General features: G+C 61.6%; 1 protein-coding gene across 4 annotated transcripts in view; it reads right to left on the bottom strand.

The window, feature by feature from the left end:
- Positions 1 to 7,798: 7,798 nt before the first annotated feature.
- The window catches only part of HIP1 (huntingtin interacting protein 1), a 114,644-nt gene continuing 110,161 nt past the window's right edge, over positions 7,799 to 12,281 (bottom strand). For 3 of the 4 annotated variants that reach the window (XM_089772158.1, XM_075905021.2, XM_075905022.2), the window contains 7 exons: positions 11,521 to 11,614; positions 10,614 to 10,714; positions 10,225 to 10,330; positions 9,434 to 9,557; positions 9,109 to 9,170; positions 8,821 to 8,932; positions 7,799 to 7,910 (listed from right to left, as the gene is read on the bottom strand). In XM_089772158.1, the coding sequence (XP_089628284.1) occupies positions 7,900 to 7,910; positions 8,821 to 8,932; positions 9,109 to 9,170; positions 9,434 to 9,557; positions 10,225 to 10,330; positions 10,614 to 10,714; positions 11,521 to 11,614 (610 nt within the window). In that variant the 3' untranslated portion in view covers positions 7,799 to 7,899. Of the gene's footprint in view, positions 7,911 to 8,820; positions 8,933 to 9,108; positions 9,171 to 9,433; positions 9,558 to 10,224; positions 10,331 to 10,613; positions 10,715 to 11,520; positions 11,641 to 12,281 lie in introns of those variants that run through there. The other variant, XR_012897130.2, reaches the window with a different exon arrangement.

The following is a 12,281-nucleotide window of genomic DNA, read 5'->3' as shown; positions in this document are numbered from 1 at the left end:
AAGAGAGCACAGCCTAGCTGGGGGTCGTTAATACACTTGTTGGACTATTTCAGCTAAGCCCCGGTGTCTGGCTTGAAATGGCGGGGAAGCGCCCTTTGGGAGCAGAGGGTTTGCGCAGGTCATGTTACTACTAGAATGGACAGACTAGTATGGGCTTGGATTGGCCAGCGAGGGCTGGGCAGCAGAGGGTGTCACTTCTGGGGAATATGCAGACAGGGTGCATGCTGGGGTAAGGCTAGCGAAAGCCGCCTGGGACTGGCTCACAGCCCTAGCAGAATGGTTCTGAGCTAGAGGCTGTTTATGAGCAGCCCTGTGCAGCCAGGGTCTCAGCTCCCTCTGCCCTAGGCCAAGGACCCGAGCCCGGTTCAGTTCCACCTGCCTGTGCTGTGATTGCCAGCTGCGGTGCTCCTCTCCAGCTCGGGGTTGCTGGCCTGAAGATGCGCTGCAAGCAGGAAAAATGTGCCCCTCCTCCTCACTGTGTGAGCACTTCATTGCGCTCTGCTAGCAGAGTTGTACTGCCTGCCCCACAGCTGCCCATGGCTGCGTCTCCATTCAACGCGTGGCCGGCTCAGCTTTCACAGCCAAAGCCCCGGCTGTGGCGGCCAGGCAGGGCACAGAGATTTCACACCTGTGCTCACAAGCAGGTGATGAGTCTGGTGCAATTTCAGCCTGCTACCCCCTCCCCCCCAAATATCCCAGGCTAGGCGGGGGAGCTGGAACAGCTGAGCCCAGAGTCAGAGGCAGGGGCCAAGAGCTGATTTTCTGCAGCGCTGTTCTGAAGTGTCTGGCACGGCTGGCCACAGCCAAGGATGTGGGAGCAACAAACCAGCCCCCAGGAAGGGTGTATCCTGGAGCGAACAGCTGGTACCAATCCACGCAGTGCCCCGCTCACAGCTACGTCACGCAAATGCATCTGTCTAAAGAGGATGGGCTGCTGCCTGTGGCCTCCCTGGAGTCAGTGCCTGCTTGGAGTGGCATGGACCATGGGGCTTGGTACTGTGCAGGCTGGGGCATTGCTGCAGCTGGAATGACAACCCTGCATGCATGCCTGCTTCCAGGGGCAGCACCCAGTCCTGTGCCTATAGCATTGCACCTGCAGGTATTGGGCAAGACCCACAAACTTGTTCAGCCTCCCCCCCCCCTCCCAGTTCCCTGCAGGGCTGTTTCATACCAGATGTCTCCAATAATTTCCAGCTTGTTCCCTCTCTACCCCCCCCCCCCCAGCAGAGGTGGCTGTTTGCAGCATCATGTGCCCCTGCCCTTGCTGGCATTCACACCCTTCCACTCGTGGCAGATTAGTACAGTCCAGCCCTTCGCTGGGGCTTAGCCAAGCTGTGCTTTGAGTTGTCCCTCCTACGCTGCTCCCCCAGCTCTGGGATCATTGCTGTTGCTCAGTAACTTGGCGTCTGGAGGGTGGAGAAAAGGCCCAGCCTACTCCGAGGGCCAGCCTGTCGGCACCATCAAACAGCTCTGGCCCAATGATGCCCTTTCACCTGCCTCCCCTCACTGCTGTGCTGCGCCCTTGCAGTGTGCTAGCCCATGTCTCTGTCCTTCATGGCCTCCTGGCACTCAGGCCCCTCAGCTGTTTGTCCTAAGTACACTCGTTGCAATTTTGCAAATAGAATCTGTAGCCAGACAGCCCCCGCCCCCCATCTCATCCATCTTATTTGCCTCTCTGAGGTTCCCGAAGCATACAGGGCAGAGAGGGAGCAATAAAATCAGCATAGTCTATGCTGGCTCATCTGATCCTGAGAAGCTGAAAACATAGATATGAGGAGAGAGCGATAAAGGCAATAAGCTGAGCTCGAGGCTGCGAGAACTGCCCGGCTGGCACCCATGTTGATACGAACACACAGCCGTCCCTGGGAGAGGAATTCCCCACTGAGAAAAGAATCTCCAGTACTTCCAATTTAATCCTCTCAACTCTCTCTTACAAGTGTAAATTAAGTTCACAACTCCCTTGTAAGAACGGGTCTCACAAAAGGCAGACCAGCACTATTTGGCATCACAGATAAGAAAGAGAAATATGTGACCCCATGGGTATAAAGATGGGTACAGCAGCACACTCACTTTTGAGTGTCATTCTACCCTCTGCCTGCTGGTCGGGTTAGGTGTTTGAGTGTCACGTTGCTGGATCTTGAGGGGAGCAGCCAGATCCCTGATGCACCCATAGGTGGGGGTGTTGGCCCCAAAAATGGTATAGGAGGGGGCCATGTGAGGTATTGAATAGAAGCTTATTATTTGATAATCCTATGGACGCTGTTCATGTGTTTGTATAATGTGTCTGTGTGTGCAATTATTAGCATGTACTTGTATGGACACTGAAGATTTCCCTGCATGTGGTTAAGCATTGGGCAGGGACATGTGGACATGCTAATTACCGAGGCCCTGTGGAACAATGGCTCTCAATGGGCCAAGGACACACCCAAAGAATGGGGGCTGTCACCTGAGAGCAGCCAGCAGGAAACACAGAGACTGGCCTCTGACCAGGTGACCTGCTACATACTAGAAGAGGCCAGGGAGGAGGTATAAAGAGGCCATGCAGTCGATGCCATTTTGTTCTCAGCTCAGCACTTCATCCCAGAGGCAGCACTGCAGGGATTGAAGAGCCCGGAAGACCTGTGAACCCATCCTGATGCTAGGATGTGCAACAAGAACTTTTAAACCAGCAGCTGTAACATCTCTGCTAGAGCCTGCATCGAGCACTGGGAGATTCGGTGCATGTAACGTACTATCCTTTAACAACCTTACTCTCATGCTTTTCTTTATTGTAATAATAAACCTTTAGTTGTTAGACGCTAAAGGATTGGCCCAGCGTGATTTGTGGGTAAGGTCCAGAGGGTAAATTGACCAGGGATCTGTGGCTGGTTTCTTGGAACCGGACAGAACTTGTTCGGGGTAGGTGGGATTGGGTGCTAGGACCCCCCACCTGTGTATGAGGCCCGGGGCTGTCTGGGGCACGGATATTGCTGGGGTGTCGGAGGGGTTTTGCTCGTGAGGCTTCAGGCAGGCAGCTGAAGCGCTCTGTGGGACTGGTTTGTGGCCTGTTTGGAGAGGTCACCAGTCTGGGGGCTGTAAGGAGCCCCGGATTTGAGCAATTCGCCCTGAGCGGACGCCCTCAGCGGTGCCCAGACACAGCCCGGTCCATCACATTGACCTCCCGAGGTTCTATGGGGACCCCCACCTCGTATTTTCATCTTTCCTACGAATTGAGGGACCGGCCCTGGCCTGACACGCTGAAGTCGAAAGGCGCAGAAGGGGGTAAAAATTGTACCTGGATGTGGTCCTCTGTCTTAAGTGTACACAGACTTAGACCTCTTTAAAGGTTAAGCTGTTACTTGGTACTATTATTTCTGTTTTCCCTATCTTTATCTTCTTTGTAACCATTTTTAAGTAACCATATTTGTAACCATATTTTGCTAGCAGTTAAGAAATAGAACAATAGCCATTGCAACCATATGATTTATAAGCTTCCTCGATAAACCTGTAACTGTTTAAGTTTTAACCTGACTCCTTCAGTTGCTGTAACAGAACCAGGCACAATTTAAAAGAACTTCAGCCGGTCTTAAGGGACAGATATAGGGAGAGCTTGGGCATTTGGATGTGTGTCACTCCCAGGTGGCAGATCCTTTGGGGCACTTCTCAGCCTCCCCCAGGCTGCCCACTGCTAAGGAATCAAAGATTCTAGCAGCTAAAATCTGAAGTGTAATAAGCTCTCCCTGCAAACTTAATGGGGCGCTCGTCAACCTCCTCCAGGTTGCCCGCTGCAAGGGACCCCGGTCTCAGCAGTTGAAGTCTCAGGTGTATAGCACACACACACACCACTCACTGCCCTGACGTCAGCTGACAGAATCCCAGGTTAGAAATGTGCAATGGGCAGAAACTAACCCCCAGGGCTGCATTTCTCTGGGTCCTGTTAGCACAGCCCCTCCGCTTGGGACCCTGCAGCCCGATTCTCAGAGCATTCACCGCTGCCGGGTGCTGCTGGCAGGTGGCAGGAAAGCCAAGACCCTTTGACAGTCAGGCCCCTGCTGCTTTAGCTTGCTCAGGGCATGGAGAGACCCTCTGATTCATCCCTTGGCAGGAAGACCCGTCCACTTCCGCAGGACTGTCAAGTGCTGGTCCGGGGGGCAGGAGGCTCAGGCCCTGTGGACGAACAGGTTTCAATGCTGCTCTCCAGCCCTCCCTCCCATCTGCAAGCAGACCAGCGCCCGGCCAGCCCTTTTGCCAGTGGCTGCAGAGATTCCTGTTCCAGCTGAGCAGCAGATTCCACCACACAGCACCAGCCACTGAACTGACGTGTGCCTGCCTGCCGGGCACTGCTGCCAGGATCCAGCCGTGTGGCCTGTCTAGCGCTGGGTGCTTGCTAATGCAGCAATGCCACGGCTGGGCAGCAAAGAGGTGAACAGGACCCCTGCTCAGAGCGCCCAGAGGTGCGAGGGAGATGTGGCACGGCTGCTCCTCTCCCATTCGGAAGCAGCAGCCGCTCCAGGCAAAGCTGAAGGGGAGGAGCAGCCTGTGCTGGGGGTGAACGCACAAGCCTGGCCTCTCACTGGATTTCAGTCCCCATGAGACCCTCGCTTGCCCGACCCATGCGCCCTTCCTGTCCCCCAGCAGGCCCTGTGTGTCACAGGTGCCCACTGCTGGGATCCACTGGATCAGTGCTACCCCCTCTTGGGAAGAGGCTCTGGGAGGAACCCTTCCATGTGTCTGGTCTGCTAGGGCTGGCGTCTCTCATGCTTCCCCCAGGGCCATCAGCACCGACTCAGCACGGAGACAGGCACAGGCAGCCTGCTCCTCCGGGCTACAGGCACCTTAGGAAACATTTGCAGTGACACTCAACCAGAGCTGCCAAAATAGCCACAGGACAGCCTGGAGCACCGACAGAAAAAGCTGTCAGGTCTGCTCAGCCCAGGGAGACCGCAGGGGCCCAAAGCCCAGGGAGCCACAGGGGAGGCCGCAGGGGCCCAGAGCCCAGGGAGCCGCAGGGGAGGCTGTGGGGGCCCAGAGCCCAGGGAGCCGCAGGGGAGGCTGTGGGGGCCCAGAGCCCAGGGAGCCGCAGGAGAGGCCCAGAGCAGCCATAGGGGAGGTCGTGTGGGCCCAGAGCCCAGGGAGCCGTAGGGGAGGCCGCAGGGGCCCAGAGCCCAGGGAGCCACGGGGAAGGCCATGTCACTTGAACTAAGCCACAAAGTGCAAAGGATGCCCCAGTCTGCCACCACCACTGGGCTGGATGCTTTATTTTGAGAGTCCCCGCATCCAAGCGCAGGCTGATGAACCTCCCCGCTCCATCATCAAAACACTCGGCAGCAGGTGCCTGCCTGGAGCCCCGGGCGGAGTCACGTGGCCGCTCGGAGGGTGCTGGCACCCGGCTTGGCGCCGTTAAAAAGGAAATGAAAAGTCACGTCACGTGGGAGACGAATGTGAGATTTCCCCGAGATTCATCAGACGAGCACCTGCCAGCCCCCCTCCACTGTCCCTGAAGACCCCATCAGCCCCCCCGCTGAGCACCTGCCAGTCCCCCTCCACCATCCCCAAAAACCCCGTTAGCTCCCATCTCCTGTCCCCCAGAACCCATCAGCCCGCCCCCTCCTGCTGAGCATCTGTCAGCCCCCCCCCATCTCCACCAACCCCTGTACCCCCCATCCCCTCCTGGCTCTGTCCCTGTGTCAGCAGCCCAGAGAGCCAAGGCCGCTGGGGGAAGCTGGACAGGTGGGTGGCGGGCCATGCTCCTTGAAGCAGGGGCTGTATTTGGTTTGTCTGCCTGTGGCAGGCAGCGAGTCTCACTGCGCAGAGACAGACTTGGGGGCAGTGAAAGCAGCAGGCACAAAGTGCTATCGGGCAGACGGGCCCCGTGGGGGGGGCCTCAGCCAGCAGGGAGCGGGGGCTGAGGCAGGAGCCCACAGGCTGAATGCTGGCTGGGTGGCTGGCTGAAGGCCGTGGCTTCTGTTTGCTCCCCGGGCTGGCACACCGAGAGCTACGTACCAGAGCCGGGGGAGAGCTGCTTGGGCAGGACCGTGGCTGTCGGCCCGTGGCCCGCTCCTGGGAGAGGTCTGGGCTCCCCAGGGCCAAACAGCCGTGCTGTCAAAAGGGCAGCCGGAATGGCGGACCCAGTCTGGCTTCAGCAGCTCCCCAGGTATCCGGGGCAGAGCAGGGCCACTTCCAAAGGACACAACCCTGGATTTCACATCGGACACTGGGGGCCATGGAGGTGGCAACCACAACCCAGCCATCGCCCTGCAGCCCCTAGGCCGGGCAGCGGGACCAGCCACACACACCGGGCACCGACCCACAGGCTGGGGCGAGGGGGCAGCCGCGCACACTCAGCCCCTCTTCAAAGTGCAGTAGGATCTCCCGGGATGAGACTGGCCGTGATTTGCTCAGCAGGGAGGGGATTTCACTGAGCCGGATCGGCCCAGCCCGGTCTGTGCAGGGCTGTGGGGGGGTGTGGCAGTGGCCACGTTCTCAGCAGTGAGCTGGCTCGGATGGGGGGAGGGCAGCAGGGAGCTTTTGGATTTGCTGCCCCTGAAGGGGTGAAGAGACACAGGCCCCCGCATGGTTTCAGCCTGCTGGGCCCCCAGAGGGGAAGGGGGCGGTTCCATGGGTCACTGCAGTGCTCCCGCCCCGCCGCAGCTCCCAGGCACCAGAGACGGCAAGAAGACCCCAGCCCTGCGCCAGCATGGCAGGCAAAGGCAGACAGACGGACTTGTGCCAAACTCCAGAGCAGCCAGTGCCAGCCCCATAGCAGGGGAGGACGGGCAGCTGGGTGCCCCGCCGAGCCCTACTCCAGGCTGGGGCTGGGGCCTGGCCCTGGGGCGCGGACCAGGGCTGCAGGGCCGGTCCGTGTGCGCCCAGTGGGGCAGCCGTCTCTCCCCCTGGGAATAGCGGAGCGGCAGGAGCTGCCCCACGTGGCAGGTTTATTGCTGCACTCACACAGTGCCCCGTGCCGCACTCCAGGGGGATGGCCCAAGGAGAGGACGGGCTAGCAGCTCAGTGGACCTGCTCCCAAGCTGCACCAAGGGGGTGCAGGGGCTGGCAGCACGGGTCCTGCTCTTCCTGCAGGAGCCAGGGGAGCGACTGGGGAAGGCCCCTCCCGCCCGGCCAGCTGTCTAACATGGCTTTAAGGGAACAGGGCTCCCACAGGCTGCGCGCTGGGCCCCGCTGGCCTGGGGCAGCCCGCTCCAAGTGCAGTAAGACATCGCGGATGAGGTGTTATTGTGGCCCGCTGGCCCTCTTCCAGCAGTTGAAGGCACTCATCATCCACCCGAGGGTGCGGCACCGCCCTGGGCCCGCACGCCCCCAGCTGTGAGCGGCGCCGTGCCAGCTTCCAACCGCCAGTGGGAGGGGAAGCGTGGGCGTGGGGAGGGCTGTGTGCCTGGAGCCCGCCTCACCAGCACAACTGGCGAGGCTGCCGTTCCACGCCCTGGCCAGTGTGACCAGGCTCCATCTGGCGGGATGCTGGTTTGGAACCAGGCAAGCGTCCGCAATGGTGGGCTGGAGAAGCACAGTGAGAGCAGAAAGCCCGACCGTCTCCTGCCAGGGCAGAGCTGCTGCTGCCAGGTGCTGGCTGAGTCCTGGCTCATGTGCCACTGAGGCAAAACCGGCTTGGTGCGTGCAATCAGCGGAGCCAGAGGGTTAGAAGTGGAAGCCACGCGGCTACAATAAATACGTGGGCAGAGTCCGTGTCTCGTGCCTGCAGAGAGCCTTGCTCCTGGCACTCGGGGCTCGGCCTTTCTACGCGCAGGCTGGGCACGGTGGAGAGGAGGCTCCTCGGGAACGCAGAGGACGTGTGCTTCGAGTCGCAGTTTGCACCGGTTTATTGTGTCTTCAGAAAGAGCTGCACTCAGGTGGGCCCCAGCCAACTGAAAGGGCGTCCGTCGGTTGCCGCTTCAGGCGCGGGAGCTACTCTGCCGCTGGAGGGGAGGAACGGGACGGACAGAGGGTCAGGGGCTCTCAGAGCTGCCAGTTCCTTGGCACCATCTTTTCGGTTCATGTTTGCGCAGCACCTGGTGCGAGGGGGCCCTACCCTAGAACTGGGGCTCGGGCGTGAGAACAGAACAAACATCGTTCCTGCCAGGTGCTGGGGGTTCCTCCAACAAGGACACAGGCAGCCTCCTCAGCCGCCATCTCTGGTCTGCTCCCTGCAGTGCCCCGGCCGGGAGGGGCCCACACGCCCCCCGCCAGGAGAGGCCGGCCGGGAGGGGCCCACACGCCCCCCGCCAGGAGAGGCCGGCCGGGAGGGGCCCACACGCCCCCCGCCAGGAGAGGCCGGCCGGGAGGGGCCCACACGCCCCCCGCCAGGAGAGGCCGGCCGGGAGGGGCCCACACGCCCCCGGCCAGGAGAGGCCGGCCGGGAGGGGCCCACACGCCCCCGGCCAGGAGAGGCCGGCCGGGAGGGGCCCACACGCCCCCGGCCAGGAGAGGCCGGCCGGTAGGGGCCCACACGCCCCTGGCCAGGAGAGGCCGGCCGGGAGGGGCCCACACGCCCCCCGCCAGGAGAGGCCGGCCAGGAGGGGCCCACACGCCCCTGGCCAGGAGAGGCCGGCCGGTAGGGGCCCACACGCCCCTGGCCAGGAGAGGCCGGGCTGGTGCAGCCGGGGTGCCCGCAGCCCTGCAAAGGGGAGTCTGGCTCGCGGTGTACTGTAGTGGGTCCCGCATGGGAACGGACACTCCTGAGTGCTCTTCCCAGCTCAGACTGCGTGGCCCTGGGCAAACCACAACTGCTCTCTGCCTCCTTTCCCCCCAAGGCGACTGGCATAAAGGACCCCTGCCCCGGCGGAGCTCGGGCTGTGAGCTAGCTCCCCTCCACCCTGGGGCACTTACCGTCCTCATCCCAGCCCTCTGCCACGCCTGCCAGCTTATAATGCTTCTTGCGGAGCTCTCCCAGCTTCTGGCGCTCCCTCTGCAGCTGGTTTTCCAGCTCCAGCACCCGCACCTACGGGGAAGGGAGCCGCTCATCACCCAGAGCCCAGAGCAGCTGCCCCTCCTCCTCACGGCAGCTCTCCCTCCAGGCCCGCCGCCCGCTCCCCATCCCCACTGCCTCCCTCCTTAGCCCTCCTGGCCAGAAACCACGGCGCAGGCTCTAGCCCGCCCAAGAGACCATGCCCCTACCTGAGAGTCCATTTCCTGGCGCTTGATCTGAGTTAGTGTCATGCTGGAGAAGTCCATAGTGTCTGCAGGGGAAGAACAGACAAGCTGTACCCGCTAGGAGCTCCTCCCTGTGCCCCCGGCTCCCCGGGGCTGTGCTGAGACTGCTGCGCGGGCTCTCCAGCTGCGCGCTGAGCAGGTGGCCAGGGAAGGCCAAGCCGGGGGGGGTGGGGGGAACCCAGGTGAAGGGTGTGCCCAAGGATGGCGCGATGGGCGGAGGATGGGAGGGAAACTGATCTGACCAGCTGCTGGGGAAGCCAGGGGCCCTTCCAGGAAGCCAGGCTCTCACCTTTCTCCTCGATCTGAGACTTTGCCGACTTGGTGGAGGCCACCACCCTGGCGGTGGCCTGGTTGACTCCGCGCGATGCCTGCTGCAGCCTGGCCAGGTTCGCACTGTCTTTGTCTGCTTTCACCTGCCGGATAAAGAGACGGGTCCTGCTCGCCTCACACGGGACAGGCAGGGCAAGGAAACGGCCCGGGGGGAGCGGATCACAGCACCTCAGCGCCCCAGGACACTGCTCTGCGCTCGCGGCCCCAGAGCCCGGTTGGTGCCCTGGAGACCAGCAGAGCGCCCCCTCCTCCAGCAGCAGGCGGGAGCTGTTCTCACAGCGCCAGAACAAGGCCCGCCACTGAGCGGGAGGGAGCGGACATACGGAGCCTCCTTCTGGCACAGGCGCAGGGGAGAATCACTCACCAAGAGCAAGAATTGCACGGGGAAGGAGTCGTGCTGCTGGGCCCCATCCTCCACAGCCCAGGGGGAGGAGTCGACCTCCTAGCCCCAGCGCCAGACCAGGGGTGGAGGCAGGGCCTGGCACACAGGCCTGCGCCCCTTGGGGGCAGCACTGCTCTGCCCACCACACAGCCACGGCGGCTGGTGCTGGAGGCAGCTTGTGCCCCCAGCGAGGAGCTGACGCTGGGGGGTTTGATGCTCTCCCCTTCTGGTCAGTTCCCACCCTCCGAGCATGGACTCAGCAGGAGCCAGAGCCACACGAAGACTAGCTACCTAGCCCCCGCCCGCCTTTGCAGCAGGCACGCCAGCCGGCACCTCGGACACACCGCCCGGCTGGGCAAAGCTCCTACCTTGGAGGCAGCCACCAGCTGGGCGGTGCTAGCCGCGATCTCGTGGGAACACACCATCAGCTCCTCAAACTTGCCTTGTCCCTGCACCACCAGGTCAGCAGCGTCCCTGCGAAGGCAGCAGAGGGAGAGGCTGGGACCCCAACGGGCAGGGAATAGCAACCCCCCTCCCCGGCTCTCTGCAGACTAGACAAGGGAATGCCACTGTGGCCCTCAGCTCGCCAGCCGAGAGCCAGGTCTGACTCCTGCTCTCGAACGCGCTTCACTGGGCACGACGCATGAACCCTGGGGAAGGACCCAGCACCGAGCCTCCTAGTGACCTCACGTGCTGTGCCCGACGCAGCCCTGGCGTCTTGCCCACTCTCAGCGCGCAGCACCACGCAGGCACTCACACCATGACGGTCGCTCCCCAGCCTACAGCTTTGGACGCGGAGATCAGGCCCTCTGTCCAGCGGGAATTCCTGGCGTAGAACTCCTTGGGGGACGCCGCGCCCTGTGGGTCAGAGCAAGGCCCAAGGGTCAGGCCCAGGAGGCTGGAGAGCGGCGCCTGCCCCTGGCCCGGACGGAGCTGGGAGAAGCAGCGTGGGCATGGAGGAGGAGGAAGCAGCTCGCAGCAGCCAGCGAGGAGCGTGTGGGAGATACCGAGCCAGAACCCAGGCAGGGTTTATGTCCCGGCACACGGACCCCTCCAGCCTGAGCGGGGAGGAGTGAAGAGGCTCCCAGACAGCAGCTCTTCCATGGCAGAGCTGCTGGCTCTCTCACCAGCCCACCCTTGCCTACAGCTCTCTCCCCCTCTCTGCCTCTCCCATCCCTCCTCTTCCGACCCCTTCTCACTTCTCTGGGAGGGCTCTGCCACGGCCGCCTGCCCCACAGGGCCCAGGCCTGAGCCCCCGCTGCCACTCAGAACACTCGCCCCAAGGAATGTCCCAGGCCAGCTAAGCAAGGCTCCCCCACCCCTCGGTGAGCAGAGCCTATGTCCAAAGCCAGAGTTGCTAGGAGAGCGGCCCCACCCAGCTCAGGGCAGGGACAGGTGCTGACGGGACAGCAGAGGTCTCAGCCTAGCTCTTCGGGAACCTGATCCCCACCAAAGCGCCTCTGGGTTCACAGCTTCCATGAAGAGCCAGGCTCCTGACTGGTGCTTCCCTCTGCCAGGAGCTACAGGGCTGTGGCACCCACATGCCCAGCTCGAGGACCCCCCTCTGTGGCAGCCTGAATTAACAGTGGCCCCCGGGAGACTTTCCTCTGGCCCAGCTGCCAGGGAGCCGCCCGCTAAGGCCAGCGCGAGGGAGCTCCGCTTACCCTGCCGCCCTCCACAATCTCCCTCTGGAGGTCCTTAGAAGCCAGGACTAGCACCTGGATAGCCTGCATCAGGTCCGTGCAGGAGCCCAGAATCCTGCAGGGACAAAGGCCGGGAACAGGCTGAAGAACATTTTGCTAAGTTAGATGCAATCGAGTCACCAGGGCCTGCTGAAACTCATTTAGAGCCCTGGAGGGAGCAGCTGACGCTAGTGGAAGCCATCAGGGATGATCTCGGAGAATGCCGGGAGGAGAGGTCCGAGGACTGCGGGGGGCAATTCTGGTAGCTAGCTTTAACCAGGACCTGGGCATTACAGACACTGGAACGTCTGATGACACAGTCAGTTTGTAAGCGCCTGGAGGATACCGGGGTTATAAGGAGCAGTCAGCTTAATCCCGCCAGCCCAACCGAATGTCCTTTCCTGACAGGGTCGCTGGCCTAGCAGGTATGGGGGAAGCAGTAGATGGGATACATCTCAATTTTAGTCAGGCTTTTAATGCAGACCCACAGGACAATCTCCTAAGCAAACCACACCAATGTGGTTGGGATGAAATTCCGAGGAGGGGGAGGCTGACAGACAGCACTCCAAGGCTACCTCTCAATGGTTCACAGTCTAGGTGGGAGGGCATATCTGGTGGGATACCCCAGGGCCAGTCCTGGCTCTGGTTGACTTGCATAGTGGAGGGGAGGGCATGCTTCTAAAACCCGCAGTGACACCAGGCTGGGAGGGGTTGCAAGCACCTTTGACAACAGGATGGGAATT

This window comes from Pelodiscus sinensis, chromosome 21, assembly GCF_052426305.1.
Source record: "Pelodiscus sinensis isolate ZL-2025 chromosome 21, ASM5242630v1, whole genome shotgun sequence".
Classification (NCBI taxonomy): Eukaryota; Metazoa; Chordata; order Testudines; family Trionychidae; genus Pelodiscus; species Pelodiscus sinensis.
This window is presented reverse-complemented; position numbering and strand designations above follow the sequence as displayed.